The sequence below is a fragment of the Marmota flaviventris genome, chromosome 11 (genome assembly GCF_047511675.1).
Source record: "Marmota flaviventris isolate mMarFla1 chromosome 11, mMarFla1.hap1, whole genome shotgun sequence".
NCBI classification, from domain to species: Eukaryota; Metazoa; Chordata; class Mammalia; order Rodentia; family Sciuridae; genus Marmota; species Marmota flaviventris.
In genome coordinates, this window is record NC_092508.1 from 54330980 (window position 1) to 54346853 (window position 15874).

A 15874-nucleotide genomic window follows, 5' to 3' on the forward strand; every position below is an offset into this window, starting at 1 on the left:
TTCTTTTCATTCTAGAACCCCCTGAGTTGATTCTTGATGCCAACATGGCAAGAGAACAACACATTAAAGTTGGTGATACATTAAGACTGAGTGCCATCATCAAAGGAGTGCCATTCCCAAAAGTCACCTGGAAAAAGGAAGACAGAGAGGCTCCGACTAAAGCACGAATTGATGTTACTCCAGTCGGCAGCAAGCTTGAAATTCGTAATGCTGCCCATGAAGATGGTGGAATTTATTCCTTAACAGTAGAGAATCCAGCTGGTTCCAAAACTGTCTCAGTGAAAGTACTTGTATTGGGTAAGAATTTTAATCCTTATGCCATTAAAAGTATATTTTGATACACCTTTTTCTCTTGTCTGGATTAAATCCCTTTTATAACTATAATTTAACACTTTTCAGACAAACCTGGGCCACCTAGAGATCTGGAAGTCAGCGAAATTAGGAAAGATTCTTGTTACCTTACTTGGAAGGAACCCCTGGATGATGGCGGTTCTGTTGTGACAAACTATGTGGTTGAGAGGAAAGATGTTGCCAGTGCCCAGTGGTCACCTCTTTCAACTACATCAAAGAAAAAGAGTCATTTGGCTAAACATCTTACTGAAGGCAATCAGTATCTCTTCCGAGTAGCTGCTGAGAACCAATATGGACGTGGTCCTTTTGTTGAGACGCCTAAACCCATCAAGGCTGTGGATCCTCTCCGTGAGTTGCTTTCTCTGGATACAAAGTATCATTTAACTGTCTCTGGGAAAACTACTTATTCATCATGACTTCTTCTTCTTTTTTTTTTAAAGATCCCCCAGGGCCACCCAAGGACCTACATCATGTGGATGTTGACAAGACTGAAGTCTCCCTTGTGTGGAATAAACCAGATCGTGATGGGGGCTCTCCAATCACTGGATACTTGGTGGAATATCAAGAAGAAGGTGCTGAGGACTGGATTAAGTTCAAGACTGTGAAAAACTTGGAGTGCGTTGTTACTGGACTACAACAAGGAAAGACCTACAGATTCCGTGTAAAAGCTGAAAATATTGTGGGTCTCGGGCTCCCTGATACAACTATCCCGATAGAATGCCAAGAAAAACTAGGTGATTTTTGGATTGGCATTATTATTTTATTTTCTTCTTTAAATCCTTTATAGTGCAAGAATTGAAATCTAATTTCCTCATGTTTATTTTCCAGTGCCTCCATCTATAGAGCTAGATGTGAAATTAATTGAAGGGCTTGTGGTAAAAGCTGGAACTACAGTCAGATTCCCTGCTATCATAAGAGGTGTACCTGTTCCTTCTGTAAAGTGGACAACCGATGGGAGTGAGATTAAAACAGATGACCACTACACAGTTGAAACTGACGACTTCTCATCAGTACTTACCATCAAGAACTGCTTAAGGAAAGACACTGGGGAATATCAAATCACAGTTTCCAATGCAGCTGGCACCAAAACGGTAGCTGTACATCTTACTGTTCTTGATGTTCCTGGACCACCAACAGGCCCTATCCATATTCTGGATGTTACCCCCGAATACATGACTATCTCCTGGCAGCCACCTAAAGATGATGGAGGAAGCCCTGTGATAAATTATATCGTTGAGAAACAAGATACAAGGAAAGACACATGGGGTGTTGTGTCTTCAGGAAGCAGTAAGCTGAAGCTGAAAGTCCCACATCTGCAGAAGGGCTGTGAATACATTTTCCGAGTTAAAGCAGAGAATAAGATGGGTGTTGGTCCTCCCCTTGACTCCACACCTACTGTTGCTAAACACAAGTTCAATCCTCCATCTCCTCCTGGTAAACCAGTGGTTACCGACATTACAGAAAATGCTGCAACTGTGTCTTGGACCCTGCCAAAATCTGATGGTGGCAGTCCAATAACTGGTTACTACGTGGAACGTCGAGAAATAACTGGAAAGTGGGTGAGGGTCAACAAAACACCGATAGCTGACCTGAAGTTCAGGGTGACTGGACTCTATGAGGGAAACACATATGAGTTTAGAGTGTTTGCTGAAAATCTTGCAGGACTGAGCAATCCATCCCCAAGTTCTGACCCAATAAAAGCTTGCCGGCCCATTAAACCCCCTGGGCCACCTATTAATCCTAAATTGAAAGACAAGAGCAAAGAATGGGCTGACTTGGTGTGGACAAAGCCCCTCAGTGATGGTGGAAGCCCCATTCTAGGATACGTGGTGGAATGTCAGAAACCTGGCGCGGCACAGTGGAGCAGGATTAATAAGGATGAACTCATTAGGCAATGTGCTTTCAGGGTACCTGGACTAATTGAAGGAAATGAGTACAGATTCCGTATAAAGGCAGCTAACATTGTGGGAGAGGGAGAACCAAGAGAACTAGCAGAATCTGTGCTTGCAAAAGACATCCTCCATCCTCCAGAAGTCGAGCTTGATGTTACTTGTCGTGACGTTATTACCGTCAGAGTGGGCCAGACTATCCACATTCTTGCTCGAGTCAAAGGCAGACCTGAACCTGACATAACTTGGTCTAAGGAAGGCAAAGTGTTGGTCCGAGAAAAGCGGGTTGACATAATTCGTGATCTACCCCGTGTTGAGTTACAAATTAAAGAAGCTGTCAGGGCTGATCACGGCAAGTATATCATCTCAGCCAAGAACAGCAGTGGACATGCCCAAGGCTCAGCCATTGTTAACGTCCTTGACAGACCTGGGCCTTGCCAGAACTTGAGGGTTACCAATGTAACGAAAGAGAACTGCACAATTTCTTGGGAAAATCCACTAGATAATGGTGGCTCCGAAATAACCAATTTCATAGTAGAATATCGGAAACCAAATCAGAAAGGCTGGTCGATTGTTGCTTCAGATGCCACCAAGAGATCAATCAAGGCTAACCTTTTAGCCAATAATGAATACTATTTCCGAGTTTGTGCAGAGAATAAAGTAGGGGTTGGGCCAACCATTGAAACAAAAACTCCAATTCTGGCCATTAACCCTATTGACAGGCCAGGTGAGCCTGAAAACCTTCATATTGCAGATAAAGGAAAGACATTTGTCTATCTAAAGTGGCGGCGGCCTGATTATGATGGTGGCAGCCCAAATCTATCGTATCATGTTGAGAGAAGGCTGAAGGGTTCTACTGACTGGGAAAGAGTACATAAAGGAAGCATTAAAGAAACCCACTACATGGTTGACAAATGTGTTGAAAACCAAATTTATGAGTTTAGAGTACAGACAAAGAATGAGGGTGGGGAAAGTGATTGGGTAAAGACAGAGGAAGTTGTTGTGAAGGAAGACTTACAGAAACCAGTACTTGATCTGAAATTAAGTGGGGTGCTAACTGTCAAAGCAGGGGACACCATTAGACTTGAGGCTGCAGTTAGAGGGAAACCATTTCCAGAAGTTGCATGGACCAAGGACAAAGATGCTACAGATTTGACAAGATCACCAAGGGTCAAGATTGACACCAGTGCTGAGTCATCTAAATTCTCCCTTACTAAAGCCAAGCGAAGTGATGGTGGTAAATATGTAGTTACAGCAACTAACACAGCTGGCAGTTTTGTGGCCTATGCCACTGTCAATGTTTTAGATAAGCCTGGTCCTGTAAGGAATCTGAAGATTACTGATGTGTCCAGTGATAGGTGCACTGTTCGATGGGATCCACCAGAAGATGATGGTGGCTGTGAAATCCAAAATTATATTCTAGAAAAATGTGAGAGCAAGCGAATGGTTTGGTCCACCTATTCTTCTAATGTCTTGATTCCCAGTGCTACAGTAACACGTCTCATAGAAGGAAATGAATATATTTTCAGAGTCCGTGCAGAAAATAAAATAGGCACAGGGCCTCCAACAGAAAGTAAACCAGTCATAGCAAAAACCAAGTATGATAGACCTGGTCGCCCTGATCCCCCAGAGGTCACTAAAGTAAGCAAAGAAGAAATGACTGTGGTTTGGAACCCACCTGAATATGATGGTGGAAAGTCTATCACAGGATACTATTTGGAGAAAAAGGAAAAACACGGAGTGCGATGGGTCCCTGTTAACAAAAGTGCAATCCCTGAGAGACGTCTGAAAGTACAGAATCTCCTCCCGGGACATGAATATCAGTTCCGTGTCAAGGCAGAAAATGAAGTTGGAATTGGAGAACCAAGCTTACCATCAAGACCGGTGGTGGCAAAAGACCCCATAGGTAAGATGTTCTTGTTTTTTTCTGATATTATATCAATTCTTAATCTCAAGCACAGAGGTATTAGATAAAGGAGTTAATCCATAATATCAAAAGTTTGTTTTAGCCAATATTTTCCCAAATAGGCATTTTAGCAAATCACCAAAAAAACAATGGTAGATTCTAATTTGGAGGGGCGGGTACTGAAGATTGAACTCAGGGGCACTCAACCACTGAGGCACATCCCCAGCCCTACTTTGTATTTTATTTAGAGACAGGGTCTCACTGAGTTGCTTAGCACCTTGCTTTTGCTGAGGCTGGCTTGGAACTCGGGTTCCTCCTGCCTCAGCCTCCTGAGCCCCTGGGATTACAGGCATGTGCCATAGCACCTGGCTTTAATTTTTGAAAAGGAAAATAAGGAGGACTCAGTAATTGAGAAAGTGAATGAACTATTTCTGATTAATTGAGGATTGACTATATAAAACTCCACATTAGAAGATCACTACTTGCAGTTAACCATGTCTACATTTTTATATAATTTATTTTCAGAACCACCTGGTCCACCAACCAATCTCAAAGTAGTTGATACTACCAAAAGTTCCATAACACTTGGATGGGGGAAACCAGTCTATGATGGTGGTGCACCAATTATTGGATATGTTGTGGAAATGAGACCCAAAAAACCAGATATGTCACCTGACGAAGGCTGGAAAAGGTGCAATGCTGCAGCACAGCTTGTTCGCATGGAATTTACTGTTACCAGCTTGGATGAAAACCAGGAGTATGAGTTCAGGGTGTGTGCCCAAAACCAGGTTGGCATTGGGCGCCCTGCAGAACTAAAGGAGGCTATCAAACCTAAAGAAATCCTAGGTAAGGCTCTCCAGTGGCACTGGACTCACTCTCTCTCACTTCATTTCTCATGATTTTCCCACATTCAGAAAAGCCAACTAATAATCTTAATGTCATTTGCAGAACCTCCGGAGATTGATTTGGATGCCAGCATGAGAAAACTGGTCATAGTGAGAGCAGGATGCCCTATTCGGCTATTTGCAATAGTAAGAGGGCGACCAGCTCCCAAAGTCACTTGGCGAAAAGTGGGTATTGATAATGTGGTCAGAAAAGGACAAGTTGATCTGGTTGACACCATGGCCTTCCTTGTCATCCCCAATTCTACCCGTGATGACTCTGGAAAATATTCCTTAACACTTGTGAACCCCGCAGGAGAAAAAGCTGTGTTTGTAAATGTCAGAGTACTGGGTAGGTTGCTAAGAAACTTCTTCTTCCCTCTTCAAAAACAAATTAGTAAGGACTCTGATGAGACATGGATGTCTGATTCTCTGGTTCTTTACAGATACTCCTGGACCCGTATCCGATTTAAAAGTTTCAGATGTCACTAAAACATCATGCCATGTGTCCTGGGCCCCTCCTGAAAATGATGGTGGGAGCCAAGTGACTCATTATATTGTGGAGAAACGTGAGGCAGAGAGAAAGACGTGGTCAACTGTTACCCCAGAAGTTAAGAAAACAAGCTTCAACGTAACCAATCTTGTCCCTGGGAATGAGTATTTCTTCAGAGTAACTGCTGTCAATGAGTATGGCCCTGGCGTCCCAACAGACGTCCCCAAACCAGTGCTAGCATCAGATCCTCTAAGTAAGTAATCTCCTTCCTTCCTCCTCCTTACCCCAGACCCCTATTTTAGCAAGATACCAATATAATTTTAACCTACTACTGAAAGGGATTTAATTTATGGAAATTCTAATAGCATAGTAAATATCTAACCCACCCAGGAAAGACTTCTGTAACCTGCCTCATCTTGTACTTTTTTACTTTCAACATGCTGAACTACAGGTTTCATACACTTTGAGGCCAATGACATATTAAAACTACTATGTACATGAACAAAGGAGATTTGATTTGGTTGCCTAGATAATTTTCTAAATCATGTTTTTCTTCTAGGTGAGCCAGATCCCCCAAGAAAACTAGAAGTGACTGAAATGACGAAGAATAGTGCTACGTTAGCCTGGTTACCTCCTCTGCGTGATGGAGGTGCTAAAATTGACGGCTACATCATCAGTTACAGAGAAGAAGAACAGCCTGCAGATCGCTGGACCGAGTATTCTGTTGTAAAAGATCTCAGCCTCGTTGTCAATGGCTTAAAGGAAGGAAAGAAATATAAATTTAGAGTAGTGGCCAGAAATGCTGTTGGAGTCAGCTTGCCAAGAGAAGCCGAAGGAGTATACGAAGCCAAAGAACAACTGTGTAAGTAGTCATTGTTTCATTAATATCATCCAGTAGTTCACTAGTATTTTCTTTGGCTATGTAGACTTTTCTCTTTGAAGAATCTGGTTCCAGAAATACTTGGAAAACAGTGGTAACATGTAGTAAATGAATTTTAAATCATGACACAGAACATACATGCACCCATATATATAAAAGAAGTTTCTTGAAACAATACCTTTCCTTAAATATGCTACATCTGTTATTTTCTATTATATTCTATTTCATTCCTTTGGAAAATTTTGGCTCTAATTCAAACATTGATTTGAACCCACTAGGGGTTGCAACACACAATTTGAAAAACGTTGGCAGAGCTCCCCACCAAAGAAAACGTGATCCCTCCAAAATTAATGTATTTTTGTTTTTTGTTTTTTAGTACCACCAAAGATCCTTATGCCAGAGCAAATTACTATTAAAGCTGGGAAGAAACTCCGAGTAGAAGCCCATGTGTATGGAAAGCCTCATCCCACCTGTACATGGAAGAAAGGAGAAGATGAAGTTGTCACATCCAGCCACCTGGCAGTGCACAAAGCAGACAGCTCTTCAATTCTGATCATAAAAGATGTTACTAGGAAAGACAGTGGGTACTATAGCCTGACAGCAGAGAACAGCTCTGGGACAGACACTCAGAAAGTCAAAGTTATAGTCATGGGTAGGTTAAGTATGAGCCAAATGGCCACTGAAATGTGAAGACCAGAAACATTCTTTCCTACCAAATCCTATTCTTACACTTTCTTCTTCTTGGTTCACACAGATGCACCTGGACCCCCTCAGCCTCCATTTGACATTTCGGACATAGATGCGGATGCCTGCTCCCTGTCCTGGCACATCCCTCTAGAAGATGGAGGCAGTAACATCACCAATTACATAGTGGAGAAATGTGATGTTAGCCGCGGGGACTGGGTCACAGCTCTAGCTTCAGTCACAAAAACCTCCTGCAGGGTTGGAAAACTGATCCCAGGCCAGGAGTATATCTTCCGGGTCCGTGCTGAGAATCGATTTGGTATTTCAGAGCCTCTCACATCTCCAAAGATGCTTGCTAAGTTCCCATTTGGTATGTATTTTTTTCAGAGAGAAAAAAAATAATTGTTTTCTTTCCAATCTGTTACTTAAAACAGAAACGGGCATTTTCCTTGTCTTCATCTCCAGGTGTTCCTAGCGAACCAAAGAATGCACGAGTCACTAAAGTGAACAAAGACTGCATATTTGTTGCGTGGGACAGGCCAGACAGCGATGGAGGGAGCCCCATCACTGGTTACCTGATTGAACGAAAAGAAAGAAACAGCTTGCTGTGGGTGAAAGCTAATGATACTCTTGTCAGGTCAACCGAATATCCTTGTGCTGGCCTTGTGGAAGGTCTTGAGTATTCATTCAGAATCTATGCCCTAAACAAAGCTGGTTCCAGCCCACCCAGCAAACCAACAGAATACGTAACGGCGAGAATGCCAGTGGGTGAGTATTTTTTTCAATATTGTAGAGGCACATTTAAATCTTGGGGCCTCTGAAGATTACTAATTTTCTAGAATAGCCTCCCTCCCACTGCCCCATCTCTTACCATGGAAGTCTACTATATATAACTCTCTTTGAAGCATATAGCACAGACTCAAGAGCTTCCCGTGTGGGGGATTATTAAAATGGGATGACTGTCATCCTGTTGAGTTTGTTACTTAGTTCACATTATCACCTCTGTGGCTATGAGTTTAAACTTCTGCAAAGAAGATATATGCTGAGACGATCTCTTTTGGTTTTAGATCCTCCTGGGAAACCTGAAGTTATCGATGTTACCAAAAATAGTGCATCCCTCATTTGGGCCCGCCCCAAGCATGATGGAGGCAGCAAAATCATTGGCTATTTCGTAGAAGCTTGCAAACTTCCTGGTGATAAGTGGGTCCGGTGCAATACTACACCTCACCAGATTCCCCAGGAAGAGTACACAGCTACTGGCTTAGAAGAGAATGCTCAGTACCAATTTAGAGCAATTGCCAGGACTGCAGTAAACATTAGCCAGCCTTCTGAACCCTCAGACCCAGTGACTATCCTTGCAGAGAATGGTAAGATTCCATTGTATATTATAGGCAAAGATGCACAACATTCATGATATTCATTTCTTCTGATAAAATACTAAGTTTACACACACATAAAAAAGAAAAAGAAAACAATAGATATTTCTATATAATACTAAAAAGTATGATTATAGAGAATGTTAACATGCTAAACTAGAAAGCAGGATACTGCATTCAGGACTAAATAATTTCAAAAGTAAACATTCACAGAAAGACGGCAAAGAAATGCATTTAAATGACATTATGGGAACTTACTTTTTATATTTCCAACACTGTAAGATTTCTTGGTATAGAAATTATTTTAAAAAATAATATATACATTATTTTAAAAAATCATATTCTTGGTGGTTACCAGAGCTGGGGATTAGGGAGGTAGGGAAAAGGGGAGATGTCAGAGGGTTCAAAGTTTCAATTAGAGAGGAATAAATTTTAGTGATCTATTGTACAGTGACCATAATTAATAATGTACATCTCAAAATTGTTAAAAGAGTAAATTCTAAGTGTTCTCACCACAGATAAATGCTTAGTCAGTGAGGTGATAGATGCACTAACTAGCTTGACTTAATTATTCCACAGTGCATACATATACCAGAACATCACATTGTATCTCATAAATGTATGCAATTATTAGCCTATTAAAATAAATAAAAATCCTATTCTTAAAAGAGAACATATGAATTTTTAATATTATTATTAAGAATTAAACTATGTATTTTCACATACATGAACTCCTTTTCATCTCATTTCTTTCCAGTTCCTCCCAGGATAGACCTGAGTGTGGAGATGAAATCTTTGCTTACTGTGAAAGCAGGAACCAATGTTTGCTTGGATGCTACTGTTTTTGGTAAACCAATGCCAACAGTTTCTTGGAAGAAAGATGGCACACCACTAAAACCAGCAGAAGGCATAAAGATGGCCATGAAGCGGAACCTGTGCACCTTGGAGCTATTCAGTGTGAACCGGAAGGACTCGGGAGACTACACCATCACTGCTGAAAATTCAAGCGGTTCCAAATCAGCTACCATTAAGCTTAAAGTATTAGGTAACTAAAGCATTTAATTAGAATCCTGCACTTAGCTTTGGTTAACAAGATGCAATAAGATTTACAAAGTAATATGTGAGAAAATTATATATCCTACTATGTATTTCCTAAGCACAGAATTAATCTTATCTCAGAATAGTGTTTTAGAGCTGAGAAGAATATTAGAAACCATATGTTCCAGGTACCTAATTTTACATATGTGGAAACAGATTCTAGAAAATTAAGCAACTTTAAGGTCACAGAGGAAGTTAATGACATAAAGACCACAGCTCAGGTCTTCAGACTTCTAATCTATATGGAAGTAGAAAAACTTCACTTTCATTCCTTTTTTTTTTTTTTTTTTTAAGATAAGCCTGGTCCTCCAGCATCTGTTAAAATCAACAAAATGTATTCAGATCGTGCAATGCTTTCTTGGGAACCTCCTCTTGAAGACGGAGGCTCAGAAATCACCAACTATATTGTTGACAAACGTGAAACCAGCAGGCCCAACTGGGCTCAAGTCTCTGCCACTGTGCCCATCACCAGCTGCAGCGTGGAGAAACTTATAGAGGGCCATGAGTATCAGTTCCGCATCTGCGCGGAAAATAAATACGGAGTGGGTGATCCAATCTTCACTGAGCCAGCAATTGCTAAAAACCCATATGGTAAGAATGTTTTCCTGTAGTTTTTCCTTTTCCTTTTTAAAAATTACCTGTTAAGCCTGAGAAATTAACTTTTCAAATCAATCCCTGCAGACCCACCTGGACGCTGTGATCCTCCTGTCATCAGCAACATTACCAAAGATCATATGACAGTCAGCTGGAAACCACCAGCAGATGATGGCGGTTCACCCATCACTGGCTACTTGGTTGAAAAGCGAGAAACTCAGGCAGTTAACTGGACAAAGGTCAACAGAAAACCTGTCATTGAAAGAACAATAAAAGCAACGGGTCTTCAAGAAGGTACCGAATATGAGTTCCGAGTTACAGCTATAAATAAAGCTGGACCAGGCAAACCCAGTGATGCATCCAAAGCTGTTTATGCTCAGGATCCTCTGTGTAAGTCTACATGGGAGTTCCATATGTGTGTTCTAATCAGCATTAAACAACTGGGAAGGAAAGTTTTACTAAAGTTTTCTATTTTTGTGTTTTCCGCAGATCCACCTGGCCCACCAGCTTTCCCTAAAGTATATGATACAACCCGGAGCTCCGTGAGTCTCTCCTGGGGCAAGCCAGCCTATGATGGTGGTAGCCCTATCATCGGTTATCTCGTTGAAGTCAAACGAGCTGACTCTGATAACTGGGTGAGGTGCAATTTACCAGAGAAACTACAGAAAACACGCTTTGAGGTTACTGGCCTGATGGAAAACACGGAATATCAGTTCCGTGTGTATGCTGTTAACAAGATTGGATTCAGTGACCCCAGTGATGTGCCAGATAAACACTGCCCCAAGGACATCTTAAGTAAGTATGACCAGGAGAAATACATAGGGCTTTTCTTATTAACCGTATTCTAGGAGGGAGACTAGAACTGTTATATATTTATAAGTTTTAACTTTGGTAATTCCAGAAGTACATTTTAGGAGAGCTGGGTGGGTACTTCAAGGTAGCATAGAACAGGCCAAAGGAAATGCAAGGTGATTTGTGGTTCTGAAAGGTTTTTTTGTATACACAAGAAAATGTCATGCCTTCGAAGGAATATGGAATTTTATTCTGAGAATAAAGAGGATTTTTTTAACTTAGTGAACTATTATCATTCTCATGGTTTTCATTTACTCTTCTAATCCAACCTCTCTCTAAGAATATTACTGGCAGACTATCCATCTTAAATTCCCTGCCCCTTGTTCTTCCTAGTTATTCTCTGTAACAATCCCCTTTTAGTTACCTGGTATCATATTTCATCCACTTTTCTTCATACATTGCCAAATACCCTGATTCCTTTTATTATTTCAGAGTACCCTCACTGAATACAAGAAAAACCAAAAATGGAATAGAGCCAATGACCAGCCACCTACTTTCTTTAATATACGTAGAGTTTGAGGGTTCAAGAAAAGAGGAAATATAGGTCCCCCAAGGAAATTTTTGTTGAGGCTAAAACATATTGGAAAATGGAAGGGCCAACAATGGGTACAAAATATTGAAATAGCTATGAAGATGACATTAAGGATGTTCAAAAGTAATAAATAATTTTAGAAATTTATAAGTGATAAGGTCAGTCCATGGAAATCATTTGAGCATTAATTTTTTTTTTTTCACCAAACCTTTCTCCACCCCCAAATTAAATAGTTCCACCTGAGGGAGAACTTGATGCTGAATTAAGGAAGACACTCATATTACGTGCTGGAGTTACAATGAGACTCTATGTACCAGTAAGAGGACGTCCACCTCCAAAGATTACTTGGTCGAAGCCCAATGTCAACCTAAGGGAAAGGATTGGACTGGACATAAAGTCAACTGACTTTGACACTTTCTTACGCTGTGAAAACGTAAACAAATATGATGCTGGAAAATACATCCTAACTCTAGAGAACATCTGTGGTAAAAAGGAATATACCATTGTAGTGAAAGTGCTTGGTAAGTCAATTTGGAAAAAAAAAAGAATCATATGTTTAAAACTATGGCTTCTGTATCTTTTATATATTCATTTCTTACTTACCCATTACTTATCCAGATACCCCTGGGCCACCTGTCAATGTGACTGTTAAGGAAGTATCCAAAGACTCTGCTTATGTTACCTGGGATCCTCCCATTATCGATGGTGGAAGTCCCATCATAAACTATGTGGTAGAAAAACGTGATGCAGAAAGGAAGTCCTGGTCCACGGTGACAACTGAGTGCTCAAAAACAAGCTTCAGAGTATCCAACTTGGAGGAAGGAAAGTCCTACTTCTTCAGGGTGTTTGCTGAAAATGAGTATGGCATCGGTGATCCCGGTGAAACACGAGACGCCGTGAAAGCTTCTGGTGAGCAAATGAACTACAGCTCCATACAGTTAAGTGACATCCAACCGTGGTTATTTGGGGCTTAGCCTCATCATTTCTCTTTTGCTTTAGAAACCCCTGGACCAGTTGTGGACCTGAAAGCATTGTCTGTCACCAAGTCATCTTGTACCATTGGCTGGAAAAAGCCTCGTACTGATGGTGGAAGTCGAATTACTGGATATGTAGTTGATTTCCTGACGGAAGAAAATAAGTGGCAACGTGTTATGAAATCATTAAGCCTGCAGTACTCCACAAAAGATCTGACTGAAGGGAAGGAATATACCTTCAGAGTGAGTGCTGAAAATGAAAATGGAGAAGGAACCCCCAGTGAAATCACTGTCGTGGCAAAGGACGATGTCGGTAAGCTTCTCCCTCTACATCTTCATTTTCTCTTTACTATCATCAAAAGTGTGTCCTTGAGCCCTAACCACTAGCCTATCAAGCAAATCCTTTAAAATCCATATGATCTGAAAGAGTTAATTGCCTGGTCTCAAAAATGATAACAATTCATCTCTGCTGTATTATAGTGGCTCCTGATCTTGACTTAAAGGACCTACCTGATCTGTGCTACTTGGCTAAAGAAAACAGCAACTTCCATCTTAAGATTCCCATAAAGGGCAAGCCAGCACCATCAGTATCCTGGAAGAAAGGGGAAGATCCTCTGGCAATTGACACAAGAGTCAGTGTTGAGTCATCTGCAGTTAACACAACTCTTGTAGTGTATGACTGCCAAAAATCTGATGCTGGAAAATACACAATCACACTCAAGAATGTTGCTGGCACAAAGGAAGGAACCCTTTCCATAAAAGTTGTTGGCAAGCCTGGCATCCCTACTGGACCAATCAAATTTGATGAAGTCACAGCAGAAGCCATGACCTTAAAGTGGGGTCCTCCAAAGGATGATGGAGGTTCTGAAATCACCAACTATATCCTGGAGAAGAGAGATTCTGTAAACAACAAGTGGGTGACATGTGCCTCAGCTGTCCAGAAAACCACCTTCAGAGTAACCAGACTTCATGAGGGTATGGAATATACCTTCAGGGTCAGTGCTGAAAATAAATATGGTGTAGGAGAAGGCCTGAAGTCAGAGCCAATAGTGGCTAAACATCCATTTGGTAAGTGCCTCAAGGCTAAAAACAAAGCAACACATGGTTTTGTGGAGGTTCCCTGTTTATAAATCTTGTACTATGTACTTTCTTCTAGATGTGCCTGATGCTCCCCCACCTCCCAATATTGTGGATGTTAGACATGATTCAGTCTCTCTAACTTGGACAGACCCCAGAAAAACAGGTGGATCTCCGATTACAGGTATTTAATTTGCTCTTATCCCACAGGTTTTCTACCAATGTTCCTTCCAAATATTTCCATGAAAACTAGATGACTGTGTGCTCATTCACAGCATAAAGTACATATACAATAATGTATTTTTCTTTCAGCATATGTGGCTAATGTTTAATTTCATTGAAAACCTCCTAATATAACAGTTAATAAGGTCTTTCTTTGTGATATGTAATATGGGTTAAAACTGTTGAACAGGACAATAACAATGCTATTCCAAGAAAAGAAATGGCACTATGCCTGGGTAATAAGAATATAGATGGCAAAAATGATCATCTATTTAATATATCCTATATAAACAATTTTGATAAAAATACATGTAAATTTTTTAAATACACTTATATTTATACTTGCTATCCGAATTGATACATCCATGGGTTATTTGCAGGGTATCATATTGAGTTCAAGGAAAGAAACAGCCTTTTGTGGAAGAGAGCTAACAAGACTCCTATAAGGATGAAGGACTTTAAAGTGACAGGATTAACTGAAGGTCTTGAATATGAATTCAGAGTTATGGCAATCAATTTAGCAGGAGTGGGCAAGCCAAGCCTGCCATCAGAGCCAGTTGTAGCACTTGATCCAATTGGTAAGTCATTATACAAAGAAAAACCTAAGGGCATTTGCTACCTGAAGCAAATGTTGATATTCATTTGACTGGCTTTATTTTTTGTTTTAGATCCTCCTGGCAAACCTGAGGTTATTAATGTAACAAGGAATTCAGTGACTCTCATATGGACTGAACCCAAATATGATGGTGGTCATAAGTTAACTGGATATATAGTGGAGAAGCGGGATCTACCTTCTAAGTCTTGGATGAAAGCCAACCACATTAATGTTCCAGACTGTGCCTTTACTGTAACTGACCTAGTTGAGGGTGGAAAATATGAATTCAGAATTAGAGCAAAGAATACAGCAGGTGCCATTAGCGCTCCATCGGAAAGCACAGAAACTATTATTTGCAAGGATGAATATGGTAGGTCAATTTTACTTTTTACTTTATTTTAAAAATAGCACTAAACCTCCTTCCTTTTCTGATTGCAAATGTTTTTTTTTTTTTTCCTTTGCAGAGGCACCAACCATTGTCCTTGATCCCACAATAAAAGATGGGCTTACAATTAAAGCAGGGGATACCATTGTTTTGAGTGCCATTAGCATTCTTGGCAAACCCCTTCCAAAATCAAGTTGGTCCAGGGCAGGAAAAGACATTAGACCATCAGATATTGCTCAGATAACTTCAACCCCAACATCTTCCACACTTTCTGTCAAATATGCCACTAGAAAAGATGCTGGTGAATATACGATCACTGCTACCAATCCTTTCGGCACAAAGGAGGAGCATGTGAAGGTAACAGTCCTTGATGTGCCTGGTCCCCCAGGTCCTATTGAAATCAGTAACGTTTCTGCTGAAAAAGCAACACTTACATGGACACCTCCTTTAGAAGATGGCGGATCACCAATTAAGTCCTATGTTCTTGAAAAGAGAGAAACCAGCCGGCTTTTGTGGACAGTGGTTTCTGAAGATATTCAGACTTGCAGGCATGTGGTAACCAAGCTTATCCAAGGAAATGAGTACCTTTTCCGTGTCTCAGCTGTAAACCATTATGGCAAAGGAGAACCTGTACAGTCCGAACCTGTCAAAATGGTAGACAGATTTGGTACGTAGAGCACAGAAAAAGAATCGACAAGAACATTTATAGCAGATTTTAGGAAATCATGGATTTCTCACAAATTTGTTTCCTTTTTAGGTCCTCCTGGCCCTCCTGGAAAGCCAGAGATATCAAATGTCACTAAGAACACTGCCACTGTCAGCTGGAAAAGACCAACTGATGATGGTGGCAGTGAGATCACAGGATATCATGTAGAAAGGAGAGAAAAGAAAGGCTTGCGGTGGGTGAGAGCCACAAAGACGCCAGTTTCCGATCTCAGATGCAAAGTGACAGGACTGCAAGAAGGAAACACCTATGAATTCCGCGTCAGTGCAGAAAACAGAGCAGGAATTGGTCCACCTAGTGATGCTTCAAATCCTGTTCTAATGAAGGATGTAGCATGTTAGTATTTACCTTTCTCCACCCT

The 15874-nt window shown here is 40.8% G+C and overlaps 1 protein-coding gene across 5 annotated transcripts in view; it reads left to right on the top strand.

Annotated features, from left to right (window-relative positions):
• Window positions 1-15874, top strand: part of Ttn (titin) — a 263732-nt gene that overhangs the window by 199351 nt on the left and 48507 nt on the right. For all 5 annotated transcript variants that reach the window (XM_071619370.1, XM_071619371.1, XM_071619373.1 and 2 more), the window contains 25 exons: window positions 16-297; window positions 400-699; window positions 792-1085; window positions 1180-4146; window positions 4672-4992; window positions 5095-5379; window positions 5474-5773; window positions 6080-6382; window positions 6777-7052; window positions 7155-7454; window positions 7550-7852; window positions 8152-8451; window positions 9218-9505; window positions 9853-10149; window positions 10240-10542; window positions 10642-10947; window positions 11770-12057; window positions 12155-12445; window positions 12536-12823; window positions 12991-13578; window positions 13667-13771; window positions 14190-14387; window positions 14478-14774; window positions 14869-15456; window positions 15547-15849. In XM_071619370.1, the coding sequence (XP_071475471.1) occupies window positions 16-297; window positions 400-699; window positions 792-1085; window positions 1180-4146; window positions 4672-4992; window positions 5095-5379; window positions 5474-5773; window positions 6080-6382; window positions 6777-7052; window positions 7155-7454; window positions 7550-7852; window positions 8152-8451; window positions 9218-9505; window positions 9853-10149; window positions 10240-10542; window positions 10642-10947; window positions 11770-12057; window positions 12155-12445; window positions 12536-12823; window positions 12991-13578; window positions 13667-13771; window positions 14190-14387; window positions 14478-14774; window positions 14869-15456; window positions 15547-15849 (10371 nt within the window). The remainder of the gene's footprint in view (window positions 1-15; window positions 298-399; window positions 700-791; window positions 1086-1179; window positions 4147-4671; window positions 4993-5094; window positions 5380-5473; window positions 5774-6079; window positions 6383-6776; window positions 7053-7154; window positions 7455-7549; window positions 7853-8151; window positions 8452-9217; window positions 9506-9852; window positions 10150-10239; window positions 10543-10641; window positions 10948-11769; window positions 12058-12154; window positions 12446-12535; window positions 12824-12990; window positions 13579-13666; window positions 13772-14189; window positions 14388-14477; window positions 14775-14868; window positions 15457-15546; window positions 15850-15874) is intronic.